This window comes from Balearica regulorum, chromosome 9, assembly GCF_011004875.1.
Source record: "Balearica regulorum gibbericeps isolate bBalReg1 chromosome 9, bBalReg1.pri, whole genome shotgun sequence".
Lineage (NCBI taxonomy): Eukaryota > Metazoa > Chordata > Aves > Gruiformes > Gruidae > Balearica > Balearica regulorum.
The window spans coordinates 22,313,521-22,336,829 of NC_046192.1; the positions used below are offsets into that span (position 1 = coordinate 22,313,521).

The following is a 23,309-nucleotide window of genomic DNA, read 5'->3' on the forward strand; positions in this document are numbered from 1 at the left end:
CTACTAGAAAAAAGCGGGGGGGGAAAGGCCAATATTTTAAACTAACACCACAGGAAAAAAACAACAACTTACAAACATCAGAGGAATGCCATGATGTTTGAGAGCTTCCTATGAATTCAGCTGTTTCATCTCTTAGTGAAGTTGGCAACAGAAATGCCAGTATTTTCTGTGCAATGGTGTCTCTAAATCTGTAACATCCTTATTTGTTAGATTATTCGTTGTGTTTTCAGGGTGTTTCAATAACCAAAATATCCAATAACTAAAGGCTTGTGACATAGGAATCCATGTTTAGTACAGACAACGAAAACAACAACTACATTTTCCTATGGAACATTATATTCCGGTAGTTCATCCATGCCCTGCAAGTCTTCAGTGGGTGGAGAATACCACGTATAACCAACTGAGATACCATCGAGCAAAATGCGTTTTCATCTGCTTTATTTCTCCTAGAAATGTCAGCACAGCACATTATATTGCCTGTAATTTTAATAGATAAACGAGACAATGATTCCATTGTTATTTTTTTCTCAAAATGGTAGAATACATTTTCTTAAAAAGGTCTGCAAACATATTTACAAAAGTGTGAAAGCAATAAATGCAGGCTTTTTATATTTTAACTGAACTTCCAAAGACTGACTGATATCCTAATTTTATTGGAAATCTGGTCCAAGGATGATACAAGAAATTAAATACCACACTCAGTTTTGCTTTCTTGTAGGCTACCGTGGAAAACAAATCAAATGTAAATATTTTAAAAAGAACAAACTGATATTCCATGAAGCATAATGAAGATATTCCAAAACCATTTCCTATATTTTTATTTTCTTTCAACTTTAAAACATTTCTTGGTCTTTCTTAATGTTGTGTTAAAACGTGGGACACCATCTTACTTCTGGAAAGCCAGCTGCTGTAATGGAATTATAAAGTAGCCACTAAAATATCGTTCACAGTATCTGCATCACAGGAATGGACTTTTTTTTTTCTTTTCTTTTCTTTTTTTTTTTTCAAACAGGAGTGATAAAATTTGTGTTGTTGCCTTCATCTTTCACATTTTAAATACTGTTGGCTGACAGAAATAAAGTGTAGTGTCATGCTTGGTTTACCTAAATCATTTATTTTGTAACTAATAAAAGTAAACAATTACCAGATACTGTATATATAGAGATATATAGATATATGGCCACAAATAAACTATAGTAGAAAGTTATTTTGGTTTTGATAAAGTTAAGAAAAGCACATAAAATCATATTTCATGAATATCTTGTTTTATGGCCATCAATATTTTTGTATTTTTTTCTTTGTTTCATCAACATAGCAAAATACAATCTTCCTATTAAACAATAATTATCAGATGGCAGACAATTCTTTTTATTGGTTTACATTGGCAGGTCACAGTCTAAAAGCACAACCACATCAGGCAGAAATTGCACACAGACCGCCCTGGATTTTGAAGACTCTTTTTTAACGCTTCTACCAAAAGAGCTTAATTTAAAAGTGGGGACTGTAACATGCACTGATTAAACATATCGATTTCTTTTGCTTGTTTGTTTTTAATAGCTAAATAAAATGACTGAAATTGCAGTACTTTATTTCACTTTCAGCTTCAGTTTTAACATTTGTGCTTGATGTTAGCAAACACACTTTGAACTTCCTAGCAAGCGTTTAAGAAAGTTCAATCACCCAAATAAAACCCAGGTAATTTTTTTTCCTGTCACGGAATACTGCAGATTTATTTCAATTAGGCCTGTTCCTTGGCTTTTTTTTTGGCGCTAATATTTGCATTTTTAACCCATTCCTGAAAGCTAGGGGAGATTTGCGTGTAGTACTATGACATCATACAGTCACAATGTCAGTATTTCTGTAAGAAATGGCTGTAGATGGGACTGGCCCACAAATATGCAGTTGTATTAGTTGTAGAAGGCATGTTCATGTCTTCAAAAACCAGACTGGTCTTAAGATATTACTCTTTATTTGAGACAGTTACCATTACTTCATTAAAAAATGACAAAACAGCAATAAACATTTTAGCTCTTTAATGAGCAAAGATCAGGTCTCTTAGCATTGGAATAATATTCGTTATCCAGATTATCTTTATTTCACTCAGTGACCAGTAATATGGCCAAGAAGTACAAAGTAATTTTCCATCAAGTAGTATACAATTTTTGTGTGTAATAAGCTTTCATTCTTGAAAAAGAGTAACTGAAAAGAAATGTTTCTGTTACTGCAGTTAGTTTGTCAGAGAAAGTTCTTCGCATTATCTTACAAACTATCAAAATTGCTAGTAATTTGAAAAAATGTAAAAAAAAATCACATAACTTTAGTCTAATAGAAATATAGTACAGGTAAGAGAGAAAGTATTTATCAGGGATGTGCTCTTAAGTCCATCTCAATTATTTCTTTTATATAAATGTACATCTGATTACATATACAAACATTTTGAAAGGACCATGGTATATAATTACTGGAAAGCAACAGGGGAATGGAAAATTTCTTGTGATTTTAGAACATTCATTGCAAATCACACAAACATATGTAGTATTCAGATTTTAAAATTTCCAGTTGTTTGCTCTCTGCCCGTTCTTACATACCCTCTTTTTCTACACTGTTGCCATCTGGTCTAGAGAATTCATTTGAATGGCAAAGCTAACGTATAGCAAAAAGGGAATTAACTTTTTATTAAAGTATTATAAGTAAACTTTGTAACATGCAACATGAGTTTAAACAATAAACTGAAAGGTGTAATCAGAGCAGTAATAGTGGGGCATTTTCATATTGCAAAATATCACCGCAATTAAATTTTTGGACACACTTTACCTTACCAATTTGAACTAAATAAATCGTAACTAAATCACAGCAGATTATAGATCCTTCATCAAAGGACGTTCCATTAAAGTTATAGTTATGTTAAAGTTAGAAATTATTTAGGTGGAAAGGAAGAACAACATTAATAATACAGATTTTTTTTGTCTGGGATTCATATCAGCGAGGGTTCACCGCTGTATACCTAGAATGCCATAAAAACCTTTAAGAACCGTTGCAATTCCTTCCTTTTCTGAAGCTAAACTGAAATATTTTACTGTAATTACTTTTGCCCCTTTAAAAAACTTCTTTAGGTTGTGCCAATTGATGGAGAAAGCTTCTATTAAAAACTCCAATGGGATGATAAGAATTTTAATTACGGCTTAATCAGCAGCACAGCCACCAAGCATATAAATTATCATGCACATCGTGCTAAAAATATCCAGTTTCCTTTATTCCCACAACTTTATACTGACAGCACTTATGTGATAATGTTGTACCTGCCAGGCTGTAAAACTTCTTTGACTGGCAGATTTCAGCATGAGCCCCTTTCTAAGGCCTTAACAGCATTGGTGCTTTGTGTACTTATTCAAATATGTAAATATGGTCTACACAAGAAAACAGGTCCAAATAAAAATTGGTGAAAATTATCTGACATTCCATTAGTGTGTCCCTTGTGCATATTTATAGGTTTTTAAAATTTTCAGTCATAGTTCTTTCCTGTTTGTGTTGCACATGCCTAATTCCATTATGTAACTTAAATCTTCAAAAAATTAATACTTGAATGTGAATGAAAAAGTATCATTCAGGACAACTGCTTCAAGCAATTGCAAACAGTTGGGTTTTTTTGTTTTTTGTTTTGTTTTGTTTGTTTCTTAAGTTCATTTGATATATGTACAATTCATTTTTTTCAAAACCCCAAAAGTTCTTGATATGTATATTCACATAATATTCCTCCATATTTAAATAGTAAGAGTCTTGTAGGTTGAAAGCCAAGTAATCTTCAGTAATATCACCTACTGTAATCCATCAAAAAATAAAGTTTGTTTCATCTTGTCTGGCTATACCCTGGTTGTTGAGTGTGAATGGGGGTGGGGATGAGGATGGGGCAGAGTATTGTTCTGTCCTCCAGTAAATGTATTGAATGTGTGTAGGGGTTGAATCCCTGGTATAGTGTTGGGGATCATTGTGATGGTGTTGGGTGTCATTAAGGGAATATCATCAGGAGACCTTCTCATAGCTAGCGTGTAGTCTGGGGGACAGGCGGTCCTAAGAACCACCTCATGTGGATGGATGGACTCACATTCATGATCCAAGTCAGTGTGCTTCATTTGGAGGGACATTATCTCCTCTTCTTGTGCATGGGTAAGATCATTGGTAGTAGTACGTTGTGGGCTACATCTCCTATGAACATCATGTCTCCGCTTGTCTTTTTTGTAGTACAATGCTGCAAAGGCCAAAATGTTCAGGAACAGCAAAGATGCACCAACTGCAATAGTGACACTCAATTCTGTTGAATAGTCCCTTTGATCCACTGAAAACGGGCTTGGCTGTTGTTTGGGATCGTCTTGTTTGGCTGTAGGAAAGGCTGAAGTAACAGAAACAGAATTTTTCCTTGTTGGTCTGAAAGTATTATCAGTTGATGGCACTTTAGTTGTGGTAGAGGTATACTGTGAAATGTCGTTAAGATTGTGCAGATGAGGTACCAGTTCCAACCAAAGGTTCACTTTATTGGCCCTATAATGTTCTTTAACTCGTGGTTTTAATCCAATGTGAAGATACAGTTGGTCTTTCTGAGAATATCTGGTCCATGCTACTTCTTCAAAACGATTTGGTTTCGTATGGATGAATTTTGTATCTTGCGGCACTGGTTGATTTGGGTCACTAAAAAAAAAAATCTCCAATGTTACAAAGTATTTCAAAAGGAATTATAAAATTAACATAATTAAGATTTTATACGTAATGTTTAAGCCTGCCTTTGGACAGAGCAGAATGCTATTTCCTAAAATTAGAGGCCTTAATAACCTTGATTAGAAACAGCATTATGCAAACGAACCCTTCTTTTACTTAGACTTCAGCAACTTCCCCCAAACGCTAGCATCTCTCTCGCTGAGATCTCTTGCTGCTGAGGACAGATTGCCAGCAACGTGGTAACATGGACAAATGTCTATGAGAGACCAGTGTGGGAGGACACTAAGCTTTACTTTTCATTTTCAGTAACATAAAGCTCACGGAGGTCAACATTTCAGTTCACATGCAGTATCTGTGGCCTTCAGAGGTGAAAGACCACGGCAGGGCATAAATCAGTATAACACGTAGTGACTTACAGTCCAATGGCCGAAGGCAGAAGAGTGTTTTGAACTACCAGTGAAAGCAGAATTAATGAAAATGACAACATTTTTTCAAGTTTAAAGTCACATATTTTATGGTCAGAAGTGTCAATGTAAAACACAATACATTATTAAAATAAGCTCTATCATATTTGATGCAATATTTATGTCATTTCCTATCTCCTAGGATGAAAATATTATCAGTGCTGGGGTAAAGTCAGTTACTCATACAACCATTTTTAACTATACACATATGTTAAATGCTTAATTTTGCACTTTTCTGGGGATCCCTTAATTATTTTTGTGTACAAAATATCTTTTTAATTTCTTCACACAGAATGTTTGCAAAGATATTTTTTCCCTCCTTTTGCTAGAATGTGTAAGCGAGCTGCGGGACATTACAATAAACATAAATATGCAACCCAATTCTTAGCGTCTTATTCATCCTGCAAGTACAGAGGCATTCCCAAGGGAGATAGCCAAGGGAAAGCACTGCATCTTTATATCCTGAGTTTGTACACAAGAGTATTCATTATCAGGTACTCACCCAGTTTTTGCAAAGTTGGTCCAGTATGTCATCACCACCGCACTTAGCATGACATCATTTTTGGAGAAATTACAAGGAAATAATTCAGTAGGACCAATCATGGGGATTCCTAGTACGTAAGGAACCTCATCTCCGTGGGCTGCATCTGCCCAGGCAGGTACCTGATCTGTCTGGCAATGATGGTAGAAGGCATAGAAATACGTAGGCGATCCAAAATTTGAGTGAAGATCAGCTGTAGCCACTGCTGGTGCAACCCACTGGTGATCAGTAAACAAAGCCAGCAGTGTTTTCCTTCTGGTCTCAGGATTGTGTCGATCTGCCCAGTCCGTGTACATAAATTTAATAGTTTCCCTCAATATATCTTTGCCTTCAGGGTATCCGTATAAGTTATCGACAAAATTAGAAACTGCAAAGTCAAAATCACTAGCTGATATGCCATCTTCACTGTCCACAATATTTTCAACAAATTTTAATCCTTCCCCTTGGTTAACTCCCAACATGATGTCATAATTGAGGAATTCTCCTTGTTCCATCAATATCTGAGGATCATCTGGTATCACATCGCCATCGATTACTGGTCCAAAGGCTATATGGTATCTTGCTGGTTGAATGTCCTGGTCAACAAGTTCTCTATAAGGCTTCTTCTGCAGACATTCTACCAATTCTACAGTGTCTGACATGTTGCAACCAACTTTTGTAGCCAACATCCTAGCGTATTTTGCAGGCTGAAAACTAACTGCCCAGCTGGAGAGAGCTGTTCCACTTTGAGCTATTGCTCTTTGAAAAAGTCCTGTGGGGAGAAATATTAAAAAAGTACTGAAGTGACCTTGAAACAGCTACATACTTGAAAGATTCAAAGGAGACCTTTGAAACAATAGAAAACTTTAACAGAAGAGCTACTTGAATCTTAACAGTACTTAAGTACACAAGATGGTGAGATCTGACTGTCATTGTACCTACAGGTAATGTATACACAATAAATGCAATACGTGCAGAAATTGAAGCAAATGATTCTACCTCAATCTAGTCCAGCTGAGGAACAGATTTTCAAAAGAAACTCAAGAAGAAAAAGAAGTGGCGTTACCTTAGGTAGGCTGACGCTTGAAAGAAATTCCTAAAGTTAAAGCAATTTATAGGTTGGAGGAAAAGTCAACAAGTCTCTAAAATGGATTGAATTTCTGGATATTGTTCAAGCCATCAGCAGCATGCGTGCATACAACTGCGTACTAATGTACCTATTTTTTATGTTTTGTTTGGGATTAAATTAGGTTTGAGAGGTGCAGTGCTTTTGAATTGTGTATCATAGCAAAAGTTTATATTCTAGAGTAAGAGAAGAGAAGGTACTATTAAAGGTACCTATTAAAGTTATAAGCATCTAAGAGTCAAGATCCTTCCTTGTAAGGAGTTTTTTTAATGAAGGTTTATGGTGGTCACACTTACATAAAATGGGAAATTATATATTTTACACTATTTAGCTTTGTAATTCAGAGATTTAAACGTATATTCAGGTATTCATTTAGAGGAGAGAGTGTGAGTATGATCTGGCACAGCATATAAACTTGTATCAAATCCCAAAGACTTCAGTGCAATTAATTTGAATTTATGCTGATCTAACTAGCACTCTGGACTAGGAATTCTATTCATAAAAATAAAAAAATATGTTTAAATTGACATTTTCCTCTCCCTTCTGTAAGTATTTTTGAGCGTATAATGGATGAAAGCCTCACCCCCTTGTAGCCAATGAATCAATCAAATTTTTTTACTCTTGACTTTAATGCAATCAAAACTCCACCCTTGTTCCGATACTTCTTCTGCTCCCCTTGTGTTGTGGCTTTTCCCGCTCCCTTTGGGGAAGGTCATTTGGGTTCTGAAAGAATCTTTGAGTCTGAACCTTGCACAAAATAATGCTCATCTCTGTATCAGAAACTTAGACTATATTTAGGTAAGCATGACATTTCTGGTTTTTTGCATTTTCATGGAAGTACATCCAGTTCATTTCAGTAGCACGTCTTTTGCACTGATACCTGGAAAATATTTTATACGGGATCCTACCTCCTATAGCTCACTGTGGGTAATACAAAATAGTCTATGGCATACGTACTGTCTGCTGATTTAAGATCTATGGGTCAAAATTTGGTTTTACTTATGCGCATAGCCACCTGAGTAATTCCACTGACTTGGGTAGAGGTGCTCAGGGACTGGAAGTGACATCTGGCCTCACTCACTCAATTTTGCTACGAATGTATCTTTGGTCCAGTGCTTGATGAACAGCTAAAGGAAATGGAGTTAGGGTGCTCAGCTTACCTCAGAATTTTATTCCATTATTGCAAAAGATGGCTTTTACTTTGATAGGTAACATATTTCTGTTGATAAAAAACTTCCACAGCCTGTAAATCAAGCCGGAGACATGCCTTTACAGCCTCTGCTGCAGCACCAGGGCCTCCACGCTCAGAAGTTAGCTGGAATCAGTTGCTGGCAGGAAACATTTTACAGGCTTCTGAGGACTTTTAAAATCATTCTAGACTGTATTAGGTCCAAATCCAAAAGTCTTAAAATCAGATAGGCGTAGGGACTGAAATATGTAAACTCAAGCCTCTCCTTATATTTATGAGAAGTCATATCCAAGATATTTCCTTACAAGATATGAGTAAAAAATAAGAAAGAACTTGAGCTATAAAGGAGGTAAAAATATATTTGCATGTTTACAAGGTCAGATATTAGGCTAGTATAAATCAGCTCAAAGCCAGCGGAATTACCGCAGAGCATCCAGGCATTGTAATAAATGTAACTAAATGACAACACTGAATTTTCACAAAGATGTATTTCATGATACTTCATAATGTTTCTTTTTTGCATATTGTGTAAATCTATTTTTATTGCTTTATTAAATATCTCCGAACAAGGACAGAAAGTGTAAGCTACGTATTAAGAAAATGCTGATATAAACACTATGGCTCGCTAAGTGCTACATAAACATTAAATGTTGAATTAAGTAAAAGTGGTCAAGTCCTCTGGCCATAAAGTTATCTTCGGAAATGAAACTAAACATCCCTCCTTCTGCTGAAGAATGCTTACGGAAATATTCCTCCTTTCAAACCATTTGGTGAAAAACAAACAACAGCATGAAAAATTATTTTCATTCTGTCACATAATTCCTGGCAGAAACCAGTACCACACAGGATGCAGAACAACGTTTTTTATCTGATAATGTGTATGATTATTACAGCTTATGGAAAGAAGATTTAAATGTTCAACGGACCCTATCACTTTGCGACTCCTATTCAAAGTCTCACCAAAGTAAATAATAATAATTTGCATATATTCATCCACAGTTTCAGAGCACTCTCTAAAGATGGGTGCTGTTCTGCCCACTCGCAGATGGGCAGCTATGAACAGCACCATCTTGAAATAGGCTGAATGCTTCCTCTCAACTACCAAGGGATCCTTTCAAAGGGAAATGAAGGAAGCAAAGAGAGCATCCGATTTTACAGTTTATGAAAGAGACTGGTTAATAATGTGAAACAAAAGGTTTTCTGAAAATGTTAAGATATTTGAGAATGTTTGAAAACTTGAAATAACTTTTTCTATTTGAAGTTGTCCAATTTTTATTTTAATACTTCTTTTTAATGGCAGGTCTAACCGTCCCCAAATGAAACTTAACATACATGGGGGTGTGGTACATTGTTCTGTTTAATCCAAATTTCAATGAAGCATGTTTTTGCTTTCTCATAAAAGAAATTCTAAAAAATTTACTTTTACGATTGGATTTTAAGTATACATCCTTAAGCTCTCTACAGTTCCCTCCCTAATCCTTTCATCTGCGATGTTGGTGAATTACTGAATCAATTTCCCCCAAAAAATTCCGCTCCTGGCAGAATTCTGGCCGGGTAAAATTTGCTGATAAGAGGCAACACGTGACTGTCCAGATATTGTAAATGCGGCATTTCACATTAAGGACATGTTACATCGGGAAGATCAAGATTAAGATCAAGAAAGAGCTATGAGAGGAGAAACCAGGTCTCCTCATTCAACCTTAAGGTAAATCCTCTGTGACAAAAGTTATTTTTATGAGTTCTGATGAAAAAAGACGGTGCGGTGTGACCCTCAGTTTACAGTGTAATGAGCTAATGCTTACAGCTTCTTATAGGTCAGTTTATAAATATGTCCTATTTAACTGCAGGGAACATTGGAAAAAAAGGTTACAAATTACATTAAAAATCAAATTGTGGAAATAGATGAAAATTTAAACCACAGTCTATTTTCCACTAGACCTGTCTCGTAATAGCTAGATTTTTTTTTCTCATTTAAAATAGAGTAAAGGCCTGATCTAAAGAATCTGTCACTTCCGTTGACCTCAGTGGGCTCTGCATCATGACTTTGGGTAAATGCAGCTCTTTTAATGTCAATGGAGTTGTTTTTTTTTTTTTTTTATGACTGGCCAATTAGTCCCCCATGGAGATACAGCAATATAAATCAGTGGAGGACTGTATGCACAGGGCACAGTGTGATGTCCCTCGTAAAACTAAACAATACAGATAAAAATGTGTGAAAACAATGAGACAAAAGTAACGTGATCAATGAGCAATAGCCATGCAAATGAGAGAAACTGTGTGGAACTTTGGTGCAAAAAATCATAGGAAAAAAAATTGGGTGCCTCAAACAGCATGTTTTTAATTTCCTGCTGTCTGCCTCAACTAGAGAGAAAAGGTGTTAGTTATGGAATAGGAAAAAACATATAGAAGAAAATCCATTTGCAACTTGGATGCTTTGACAATTTTGGATTATGCATGCAAAACATTCAACCATTCTTTTATTAGATGACAGCAAGTGAAGTTCATGCAGTTTCAGACAAAAGATTTCTGAACTAGGTACTTGTTTCCTTCACAGAAAATAATAGTCTTAAGCATTTCAGCTGCTAGCCTGAAAAGAGAAACTGTGTCATTTTAGTTTTCTTTAAATTCTCCTCCTCGTGAGAAACTAAACATGCCTTTCATGACTGTCTGAATATAGACGACCTCATCTACTGTGAGCATGACTGACTGGTTTTCCAAAAAGGACACCCTTAGGTAGGAAAGAAAAGAGACACAAACGATGCACTGAGAAAATACTGTTCAGAAGTCTGCTATAAAGTGTTTCTACAAAGCTCCATAGGAAAAAGAAGAAAGTGACCCAAAATTTAAACATGCACGGAAGAGCTGAGGGAGCAGGTGGCTTGTACAGCCTTTAAAAAGTTTGCTTAATATTGAGCTGAACTCAAGAGTTCATAGGAACAAAGAGAATATACAGAGCATCACATAGTACTAATGGCGGTGGCATGCAGACACCAAAATTGTCAAAATTTGCAACCTGCATAATACCTTTGGTTGAATTGCTCCAACGGTTACCTTCAGAATAATGGGATAAAGTCAACAGATTGACGCATGAACCGCCTGCACCAGATCCAAAAACAGTTATTCTTAATGGGTCACCACCAAAGAACCCAATATTTTCACTAGTCCATCGCAAAGCTTGAATTAGATCAAGGAGGCCATAGTTTCCTTTTGCTGCTTGGTCCCCAGTGCTCAAAAATCCTGTGAATATAAATGAAAAAAGAAAGGGTAAGCAAGTGCTCTTCTGAGTAATCCTGTTGCAATCTTCTAAGTAAGATTTCAAAAGTAGATGCCCTTAAATATTATGCAACTACATAATTTTCCATATTCACTGGACAACAATTTGCAATTTTGTGCTCTTCCTGAAACAAATTATTTGGTATTCACTCTTTTGGCCATGATACATTAACGTAGGGAAGAGGAAGCAAACCAAGCAAAACACTCACCTAAGTCTCAACGGGTCACAACATATTACTCCCAAAGACTTCGTATGTTGACTGCATTAAGTTTAAGAGTAAAGGTTTAGCAAACAGGTATGCTGCAGTCACTTTGTAAAAGATTTGAACAACTGCGTATTGCACTTCTGTGCCTGGATGAAGCCATGAGCTTTGTGCATACCTAAGAGGCAACAGTTCCACTTCTCTGTAGACTGTGCCCCAGCAACAGATTATCTTTTCATTTATTCTCCCCCCATAAACGCAGCTTATGTCACAGGACAAGCCAGGTTGAACAATGTGAGCAGCTCTCAGCTCCCTGAGCTCCAGCCCACAGTCATTAACCTGAGTTAATTGAATCTACATTAAATGGATAAAGACAACTTAAGCTGTTCCCATGACCCCTTAACATCAAAAAGATAAGAGCTCAGGAGTAATCCAGAGAGCACAAGAATTGCTCTTTTTTATTCATACTGGAAGAAAAATGGTGGAATGTGTCAGGTGCGGGAACAACTGTTTGACACCACTCCCAGCAGGACCCTTGTGTTTAGCATTGCTGTTACACTTCTCATTAGAGCCTACTGGCTCTAAAAGATGGACAATATAAACTTTGAAGAAAGTCCCTCTTAATGAAAGATGTTGCTTTGCTTTTGGATCCCATTTCCTGACATTTTGAATTTTCTCAGCTCAATAAACAAATGTTTAAATAATACCAGCATTATGAAGTAGCCCAGCACCTCCATTTGCATATCAAACTGATTTCATACTCACTAAATTGACAGTGTAACTGTTTTTCACTATACGCTTTGTAGAGAAATGCAACCATTACAACAATTATTTCCACATTAATTAGATATTAGAGGGTCTTCTAGTCTTGTCAAAGTTCTGCTGATTTAACTCTCTTGAGTGCAGACAGCCTACTCAAAAGAAGTTTACAGCAGTTTTTCAGGCAAATGGTCCTCAAAGGAGTCCTACTGTTTCATTATGACAATAAAAACAGGTTTTGATACATTTCTAAAAAGAAATACGTATGTGCGTATACATATATAAAAAATTTCACAAGAATACAGATGGGTGCATGCATGTATCTATATCCATGTATCTAATGAACATGTCATTTGTTACTTTATTATTATTCTGATTTGACTTCAAATGGCAAGCTTACATTTGGTATTCTGGCGTATGTGTAGACATTTATATGAACAGATCTCCTTTGCTGTAAACTCTATTGAAAGCTAATTGGCCTCTCTGCCTCCATAGTTGAGCTATGCTCTGTTTAGGGCAATCAGCTTTGTTTGTGTAGGTCAATCCTGATTTTTGTTACCATGGAGAGGGAGCTGGAAAGTGGCATAAGGTGCCAGGCCAGCAATTCTCCCACTTCCAGACCTAATGTACCAAGTCTAATGGGCATACTTCATTCACTGTAGCCATAGTAAATTGTTACTCTGACACCAGACTTTAAAATAATTGCTATTCTGCAACGAAACCCTGCCACGTTTACTAGTTAACTGAATAGAAAAGCAAAGCAGCATCACTACCATAGAAGAAAATACCACCTTGATAATCAAGGAAAGCCCAGAAAGGAAGTCATCAATAAATTAATTCATTCTCATTTTACTCTTACAGCTCAGTACTGAGTTGAGATGAATATGATATTATTTTATTTTACTCTGCTTCACTCTCATTTTCTTCTGTGTAGCGAGAATGGCTGGTGTGCATGCCTATGTGAAAGGGTGGCCCCAGTATAATCCTTCCTGCACAGAAGCATTCATTCCTGTCTTCATGGTCCACTAAAATGTTGTCCTCCATAAATAGTTTTTAAGGACACAGAGCCACCATGTCTTTGAATATATGGTAGTGAATCTAACGAAAGCTTCCTAACCAGTCTCACTGCCTTTGTCAGCCTGCTTGGAGTTGAGGGATGGTACCAGTGACTATGACAAAATTAAAAGGATGGAAATTATGGGAACTACAGGATCCTGTGGCTGCGCGTGCTAGGAAAGGCTTCCTCTTTCTTTGCCTAAGTATACGATGATGGAAAATCAGTGATAAATCAGTTCATCATATTAAGCACATAAGTGACTGCACCGATTTAAGGGATTAGAGGAACGATTGACACTGGCCGCCCTTGAAACACAGGCAGCAATGAGATGAGAGCAGTTACAGCCATTACCAAAATTGTGCCCTAAACAAGTCCCTCTTTTGCTTTTTCCCCTTTCTCTGGCTTGCAGATTCCCCGAGCCTGGACAGGATCTGCTCTCAGCAGAGGTGCAGCATTGGTTCAAAAAGCTCCTGTAGATTTCTCAAAGTGATTCCAAGGCATTTATTAGGAAAATAGATGGTCGGCTCGTGGTTGAGGTACAGTGATTGCCCCGAAGCAAAACAAATGCTAACACTCAAACTTTCTGAAAAAGTTGCGTTCTACACTCTGTGTAATATGCAGCAAAGTGGGAAACAAGTAAGTCTTTACCCGGAAAAGCAACAGATGAAAATTATAGGTAAAGCCTTAAGGCAACCCCCTGCTGTTAAATGAGTTCACATCAAGCCCCGAAGCTTCATGGTAAAATGGGAAACCCTTGGGAAACTATAAATACACCAGTTTGAAAGAATCTTTGTGAAAAGGATCTTAAAAAGACAGCAAAAGAGGAAAAGTCTCCTGTTGCTGAAAGTAGACATTCAGTTCAGGAAATGTGCCAGAAGGGGGAGCTTTCAGTTTATTATTAAAAAAAAAAAAAAGGAAGTATTAGTAATATTCTCCTCATTCATCTATATTAGACAAATTATGACTTGTGTCCAGAGCAACAGCTCCGATGCAAAAGAAATATCTCACGCCTCCTCAGCAAGAACCACATTGGCTGACTTCCATATCTACACAAGATGGATGGTTATCGATGTTGACTTTCATGACGTGAAACATTTCTATCTCATTTTTCAGAACCATAAGAAGCCTGTTAATATCACCACCTGTTCATGCCTTTTTTTCTTGTATGCAGTAGTATCAGCATGGCTTAGCAGCATTCCGAATGTCATGAAATCAGAGATAGGACTGATAAAACAGAGAAGGTTTTTCTTTCCAGTGTGTGGTGTTTTTTTCTTGCAAGGAGTGCTTCAATACAGATAAACTCATCTAACTAAACACCCATAGAGAAAAGCATTAACACACAGCATCGTACCCAGTCTGAAGGTCTGTGGGTGCAAGTGCTTATTCGTATTTATCACTTAGATACAACGGCGATTGCATCAATATGTTTTGTCTTTATCCCAAGAGGAGCTTTTAGTATGTAAATAGTATAGATACAATGCATTTCTATGCATTTCTATGACACGATCATTACATTATGTAGATATTAAGCTAGCAATTTGGAGTCACAGAGGTGAACCTGCTCTTGCTGAAAAGGGCTTGTGTGTCTGAAAGCTTGTCTGTTTTAAAACTGTATCAGCTAGTCTATTAAAATATATTATCCCTCTCTGCAAATGCTGTCTTATTATTATCCTTGGATTGTCATCTCTGCAAGAACGTTGCTATCATATGCTACCACCTTTTGCTCTTGTAAAAAAAGTGAAGTAAATTATTCCTTATTTTAGTTATTCCAGGAAGACACTTGCAAAAAACCTAATTTTTGTATTATTCTCTAAAAAGGTCAGATTGAGCTAATTTTGTTCCATAATTAAGTCCTTCTACTGGAAATATTCCAATCATCAGCTGAACAATTGCTATTTTATATTCTGAATGGAGAGGTTATCTCTTCTTTTATCTCCTCCAAAGGAGCAGACTCTAATAGAATTATGGAAGTGAGGATGTGGTCTTTTGTGCATTTAAGAAAGACGTTTATTAAGCTCATTTGGACCATTTCTCTGGTACATGTCCATTAGACAAATAGGCAGATGGTGCCATAACCAGGCCCTGTATTTTGCATTAAGAAAAATTTTAATGCTTTATAGGCTTATCTGCCTGGGTAATGATTTCTGTTTGCCATTCAGATAAACCTTTTTTCTAATATGATTCCATCATTTTTGAAGAGTAAATAAAATAATAGAGTTGGGAAAGGTAAAAAAATTTGTTGAAAACCTTAGTAGATTGAATTATTTTAAGCTCTGACCTAATTTGAACATTCATATTAACACAGAGGGGAAGGCCAAGACGGATTTTTTTTCCTCATGTACGGGACTGCTACAACCTGATGCAGCAAAAGACTAGGTGCAGGCTGGTGAATACGTAAGAAAGAACCAAACCTTCTCTCTGGTGAGTTCTGTCCATCTGAGCGTTTCATAACCAGCAACCTTCGTGTCTGGGTGAAAAGAAGGGGCTGAATGTCTTGTTGGGCAAAAAAAATAACTAAATCTGCCCGTAAGAAAATACACAGCAACAAATGCTACTCTAAAAATAAAACACAAAAGCTTATAAACACTGGTCTGATGAGCTTAAAGGGTTTTTTTCAAAGAGCTATGCTACTGAAAGCGGTACCACTTATCTTACCCACCTGTTCAGGCATGCGTTATAATAATTTAGCTATGTTTCCAGTTACAATTCCCTATGCAATCAAATGTCACCTTTTATTTTGTTAAAAGCAAATGTTAAATTGTACAAGTATAAATGCATCAATGCATAGCAGAAGAATACAGGACATATTTTGAGGGAAGAATTTATATTCTCTCTGGATCGCAAGTTCCTTGGTTAGGACTTTAGTTTGACACTCTCTATTAATATTGAATAGTAATTGCCATCTACAGAAAATTTCAGTTGCCCTTTAAACTATACCTACTCAGTTAGAAATGTGAGCAAGATAAGCAAATTTTAAGCAATCTGGTTAAACTTAAAGAGCACATTTGTTTTCATCGTAGACATCTCTCTGAATCCACAGCAGCTAACTAATCTGAATGAATTACGTGGGCAGCAGCACTGTGAACATTAATGTGTATGTGATATTCATGAAGAAGAGGATACTGTTCCTCGCTTTGCTGACCAGCACATCCTAATATTAATAGCATATTTTAGTAATGGATAAGGGGTAAGGTGACTAAAAGAACTAGGAACTCCCATAAGGAAGATGTAGGAGAATATAAACTATTCAGTACAAGAAAAATACTCCTTCTTAGACATCTGCAATATACCTCTGCTTGAGAATCAGATAAGCAAGTGTTCTGAAAATGCTGCTCAATCAGGAGTTTTGTATCAAATTAATTTAATATAGAAAAAAGTAATTGCAACATAGCAAAGTACTCATCTGTTTCTGTAGCTTTCTACCACATACCTATTAGTAATAAGATTAATGATTTCAGAAGTGCAAGATTTTAGCTTAACTCCATGAGATGTGCAAAGTATCATGCTACATCATTATATGCTCTTTCCGGGCTGTTTCAGATACGTGAAACATTGCATTTATATACAGGTTTTATTTTAATTTTATTTATAATTAATATGTCAGAATCTTTGCAGGTGGAAACACTGTACTTTTAAACAATTAGAAGACAAATGTTCTATTGCAAAATATTTGTTATCAGATGTACATCGTCAGGTTGGACGGGGCTCTGAGCAACCTGATCTAGTCAAAGCTGTCCCTGCTCATTGCACGGAGGTTGGACTAGATGACCTTTAAAGGTCCCTCCCCACCCAAAGTATGATTTTATACATTATATGCATATATTTGCAAACTATTCACTTTTCACATAGTAAGGTTACTTAACTGGTCGCATAAATTGTTCGAAAACTTGTATTTTCTGATATCATACCATAAACTTTATAAATTAAGGACAAGTATCTTCCACACAAATAGCCTGCACTGACTTTTTTAGCCCACAACTCTGTTTTGGGATGTGTTAGGCTTGCATTTCTCTTGTGACTACCAAAAGAGCTGCATGTGCCATATAACACTGATCGAAGTGGTGGGGGCGGCCAGGAAAGGTTCTGATATGAGGCTGGTTTCATTGCAAATGTTCTAGGGCTGTGGAACTTTTTTTGTTTGTTTGTTTGTTTTTTTTAAAAAAAAAAACCAACAACAAAGACTCTCCTACAGAATGAAAATCCATCCATTCAATAGGCCTGGACAATACGTCTGACTTAAAAACCGCCTCAGAAACTGAAAAGTGTTTTCTGAGTAGTTGTTCCCACTATTCACATAACCTCAGTCACTTGGGAAAAAAACTAGGAAACAGCTCAACTATTTTAACTGTCTTAATTAAGCGGTGTTACTGTAAGAACAGTACCTCAAGGTTAAGTGTATGAACAATAAACCGTAGCGCAAACAGTGTGAAACAGCTGCAGTAATTCATTAACTTACCAAACCCTGAAGTGCTGCATCTGTGAGGTAGAATGGCTTAAAAATACCAACAGTACCAACGTCACTGGCCAGTACCATTGCCCCAGCAGTTAGTCTTTGGAAATTCCCATTCATTTCACCAAAGTAAACAATTTACAGAATTGCATCAGTAAATATAAGAACTTGTAACTATATCCTTTGGCATTTTGAAAGTATACATGGAGAAGAGTGTGTTCTGATGTGTAAACTTGGACATGCTTTTTAGCATTGCTATTTCGCTGCTGGAATTTTTAACAGTCCTCCCAGAGTACCAAATCCTTCGAATTAATATTAGTGAAGTGGCCGAAGCCTTCAAAAATGCTGGGCTTCCCTTGTGGCTCTTTGAAACAAGGGAAGTTTTCACCTCCTTGCATTTTACGTAATTTCTTTTCCCGTGAGAGGCTAACCAAACTGAACGCTGCAAGCTACAGAAGTCCCTTACAGCTGTTCCAGGCTGGCATCTGTCACTTGCCAGCGCTGATGCATTACAGCAAACTGCTAGTATAGATGCAGATTGCGAAAGAGTGAAGAGTCTCACACCAGAGCACTTTATGCCATTGTAAAAGATGGATTGGCACGGCTTCACCGGGTACAATGCAGCCCAAACCAGGCTAACCTTCCGCCTTTTTCCAAAACACAGGTCCTCTTTCACAGTCTATATCAAAGTCCTTTAACAAAAAAGTCTGGATGAAGCCAGATTTTTTCCTATTCTGGAAGGATTATCCTCAACCATTACAGAAGGAAGGAAGTTGCTTAGATTTACTGTGATATTCTTGGCAAGCATGCCGTAGATGTTAAAACAGTCTGAGATTATAATTTCTAGCGTTCTCTGAAGGCTGTGAGAAGAGGGTGGCTCTCTTTGCCTTTAAAGTTTCACTAAAGAGATGATAAAAATCTGAGAATGCTTTCAAAATCTTTAGCTGCCTCTTCTTCACGTGGTCAACAGTTATTTTCCATTCTGCCTTGTCCATCGTGTCGGGACAGTTATGGGCTGTCTCTCAAATTCTGGGTATTTTCTACGTGTGAGACCTTCCTGCATCAGTCCCTGTGACAATCCCATGCTTCCACACGGGGTCATGGCATGGGGCAGGCCCACACGATGAAGCAGGTCAATGTTTGTTTGTAAAGTACCGAGCCGGCCGGTTCCTCTGGCACAGCACGGTGCTGTTCACGGCACGGTGTTGTTTCTCTCCAGCTCTCCCAGCCCACGTGTCAAGCGTGGCCGGTTAGCGGGTCGCAGCTCCCGCAGCGCGTGGCAGGCGTCTCAGACACGGGGCAATGGTGCGAATACACAAAGTCAGATGTTTGTTACAGTACTGTCACCTGCAGAGACAAGTTTCACAGAAGCAATTCTCCAAGCCCGTGCGGCAGAGTTGGTGTCAGGGTGGGAAGTGTAAACTCATCTGTGCTCTGCAGGCAGTTCTTGCAGCCAACGATTTGGCTTCAGCGCAGGGAGCACGGATAAAAGGGGCTTCATCTGCCCTCTTGCTCGACAGACCTCTACGCAAGTACAACATCACCGGTCCCAAATCATCACCCGAGAGATCAGCTCTAGAGTAGCTTATTACAGATGATCTTTACTGAAAAGTCAAATGAAAGTCTGATAACAATCTCAGAGATGCTTCAAAAGAGTTATATAAGCAATAGGGCTAGTCCGCTAGAAGTGATCTTTCATAGTGATTTCTGGATACACTGCAAAAGGAAAAAAGAAAAGGAGGCGGCCAGTCTAGTCTCAGAAATACAGCTGCAGAAACTAATTTTACAGGATTTTAAGTGATATGTGCTGACACATATCCGAAAGTAGAAGTAAGCCTTAAGAAGTGTTGAATGACATTTGGCATAGGTGGACGCAAAAAGCAGCTGGAGTACATTTGATTTGATTGTTTCCTCTTCTTTAAGAATACAGAAAAAAAGATGGAGTTTTCTATAGAAAAGAGCAGATATCTGTGAATATTTTCATCTTTGAAAAAATAAGCAATTTTGCTGCCAGCAGAGAACATCTGCTTAAATGCCTTCCACAAGGTAAAAATTATAGTTGTTAGTACACGGCTGAGTCATGCTCCAGGGTGACACAACTTTTAGCTTAAAGTATTTTTAAGCTGCATGCAAACTTTTCACAGGAAATGAACAATGCTGTATTACTAATACAATAGCGATGCTCTTATGAACCACCATCTTTGAGAACTTCAACACGAATATAAATAAATCAATAGTCTCCAAAAGACAGCATGGGCAAACCCAAATCTTATTATAGGATAAAGTGTGGAATAATAAAAGTCGAACACATAGTGATCCTTTCAAATATACTCAGCCAAAGCCCAAATGCTAAGGAAAGACTACATGGGAGAACAGAAAAGTCCATAGGCAAAGCCATCATTTGACTTTCCTGCTTGGCAGAAGAAAGCGATGCCCCAAGGGAGAGATTCTTGTCTTCACCAGGATTGAGTGCACAGCTGTTCCAGTCCTACTTACTTCAAGTAGTGCAATATGCAAAATTAAGTAGCCCACGGCACATTGCATCAAATATCTCTCCTTTACTATGGTCTTTCAGCATCCGCGTTTTCAGTAGCAAGATCAGAAACAAGGCATTAAGATATGCTGGTCTTTCATGCAATATGCCATCACTTTTAACTTTAGATGATACAATTAAAGGCAGCAGCTACAAACCTGGAAAAATGTGTTAGTGGAGAGTTAACAAATATCAATGTTCTTAATGTGCAAGCCTTTAAAAAATCAAAATTGACCCCATAAAAAAGTCTCCTTTCTGTTTTCCTTCAAGATTTGGGCAAAAATGAGTTCATTATCTCAAGATAGCCCAAATGGTACTTGACGATCTTTCTATCCAATATATTTGAGAAATTTTTGGTATATAATGAGCTGTTTAATATGTGCAGCAACTTAGAACTACATGTAGTTCAGATTCAGATTTCAAAAACATCTTTTAGGCAGTACATTTTAATTGATTGTTACATGCCAGAGAACACTTTTTCTAACTTAGGTCTGGAAATCGTCTTTGCTTTATAATGGTCACTCTGGTTGTGTATTAGTATATGTTTTCAGTAATACCACTCAGTTTTTCAGAATTTTGAATATGCGTGTGGATGAGAGAAAGGATGGGTTTAATTTCACAAGGAGGGAAAATTCATATTTTAGAAATAAAAAAATCATAATTATGAGTTCCACTGAGAGGGACAGCACCATAATTTTTGATACTTCTCCACAGTGTTGAGATTTGCAATGAGGGTCCAATCAATGCTAATATATATTCTATGAGCTGATGAAAGGGAACTCAGAAATCTTCATGTAAAACTGTATATGCAAATCACTAGTTAGAAGCCTAGCAGCTATTTGAAAGTGCAATCTTTCAATCAGAACACAGAAATTATGGTGCTAATTTACTGTGAACTCAAATCTCCTTATTTGAAAATAAATAGAAAAGATTAACTATTGGACCAATTTACCAAGAACTGCATTCAGTATGTCATCACTTGCATTTTTAAATCAGAACTAGAAGCTTTCTAAAAATATGTCACTGTTCAGATAAGATTTAATTCAGGAAAGTTTTATGAACAGTATAATACAGGTAGAGGTCATACCAGCTCATCACAAAAATGCTTTCTGGCTTTTGGAAGCATAAGTTAAAAAACATATGAGACTTTTACATAATCAAGATCCGACTTCTGTAGCCTGATCAGCGCGAACGGATCCTTTAAATGTACTGGGAATTTAAATAAGTTTTGAGAAAGCCTGAGAAAAGCCTTCTTTCTCTCTTCCTCTCCCTTTCCTCTTCTCTTTTTGCAAAGCTTAATCTTATTTTATCAGTATCAACATTATTCTTGGAGTTCTGCTATTCATGTGAATTTATATATGTGTCCACTATACTCTTTGAAATATACTTGGGGACACACAATCAGTTTATCGCTTGACAAATCCTCGGGAATACCTGGCAATATTTTTACCCCTGTGATAACAATCTGCCACGCTCTCTACAGACGCTATCTGGTTGACCAACTCCTTGACTTACCTGTGGCATCCACGTCTGTTTCCTTGCTGTAACACAATACTAGCGGTAGCATAGTGATCGGAAAGATGACATCCTGCTCTGTCCCTTAAAGACCTAGAGGCATATTTGTCTCACTGAAGACACTGTATTTGTGGCTATCTTAGCCTGCACGTAAGAATAACTTCAGATGAAAAATAAAAAATAAAAAAGTAAGTAGAAAAAGCAGCAACCCAATTTTGGTTTGAATTGTAAAGTGAGGCATGTTGGAGCACACTGCACCACCACCATGATTATATCACATCAGGTTATACATCACGGCTCATTATTGCAGCTACCATTTGTGCTTATGACGGCAGAGATACTGAATCTATTCATACCCAGAGAAAAGGACTTGTCCAACCTCTAAAAGTCTGTGGGCTCCTTCTCAGGGGCCAAAGATCACAAAGAAAAGCCAACCAGTTAAGAGCAAACACAAATGTACTTTATGACTGTCTGAGCCACCAGGGAAAACTTTGAGAGGCCCGTAACAAAAATATGTTGCAAACAACTATCTTCACACACGGACTTATTTTCATTGCTATTAACTGAAAGCCAGAAACATTTGTAAGAGCATATATGCCTAGACAGAAGCATCAAATCTAATTTTCTGGTAAATATCTATCAGTTCTGGTAAAATGTGAAGTCACTAAGAATTAACTGGATCACCATATGCCTGTTCCTTTCTTAGACAGCATCCTACCTCTCCTAGTACAATCCTTGCTGTCTGCTGTGTCTGAATTTCCTGTTCCATAGGGCAAGATGCTTTATCTCTTCACAATGACTTTACTACACTGCAACATACATAGTGTGTCTCAAAGACAGGGAGCTGAAGAAAAGTCAAGAATGGGATGAGAGGAGTTGTTACAGAGATGGTAACTGATATTTACCCCACCCCCCAAAAAACCAAAGATTGCTCTTAAACTATTCCTCCCCAGCAGAATCCTGAGGGCTTTCACCACTGCTGACTGTACAAGTGTTACACAAAACAGTAGGACATAAAAGATATATATTAGTATATAAATCGTACATGTAACTCCTGTGTATCTCTTCAGAGCAGTAAAATACCTGGTCATATGCGTCTCCCCTAAATTTTCTAGAAAAAAATTAAATAAATACAAGATGTCAAAGAATCATCCTTAGTCCAAGGAAAAGGAAGGAAAAAAGCCTCAAATCCACCCAAAGTTAATTGAGTCTAGAATCACTGCAGCTCCATCCGTTGCAATTTCACATTGGTGCACTTCAATTAAGGCATAATAAGAGTGCAAAGCAATTTATACTTATAGATTAGATGTCGTCTGTGAAAAATCACCGATTAACTCAAAGTAGGCTCCTGGAGTAGCAGAAGAACAAATGTTGTAGTACTCTGAGTTTCGCTTTTCAGTTAGCACCTTGAAACCACAAAAGCAAAGCTGAAGTACCTTTATTTAAAGGTAAGAAATAGTTTATACGCGTGGGCACACGCAGACACGCGCTGTCAGCATGTTGATCTTCA

The 23,309-nt window shown here is 37.2% G+C and overlaps 1 protein-coding gene across 5 annotated transcripts in view; it reads right to left on the reverse strand.

Moving 5' to 3' along the window:
- Positions 1-427: 427 nt before the first annotated feature.
- The window catches only part of NLGN1 (neuroligin 1), a 398,934-nt gene continuing 376,052 nt past the window's right edge, over positions 428-23,309 (reverse strand). For 4 of the 5 annotated variants that reach the window (XM_075761538.1, XM_075761540.1, XM_075761537.1 and 1 more), the window contains 3 exons: positions 11,034-11,246; positions 5,677-6,466; positions 428-4,683 (listed from right to left, as the gene is read on the reverse strand). In XM_075761538.1, coding sequence (XP_075617653.1) covers positions 3,861-4,683; positions 5,677-6,466; positions 11,034-11,246 — 1,826 coding nt within the window. In that variant the 3' untranslated portion in view covers positions 428-3,860. The remainder of the gene's footprint in view (positions 4,684-5,676; positions 6,467-11,033; positions 11,247-23,309) is intronic. The other variant, XM_075761539.1, reaches the window with a different exon arrangement.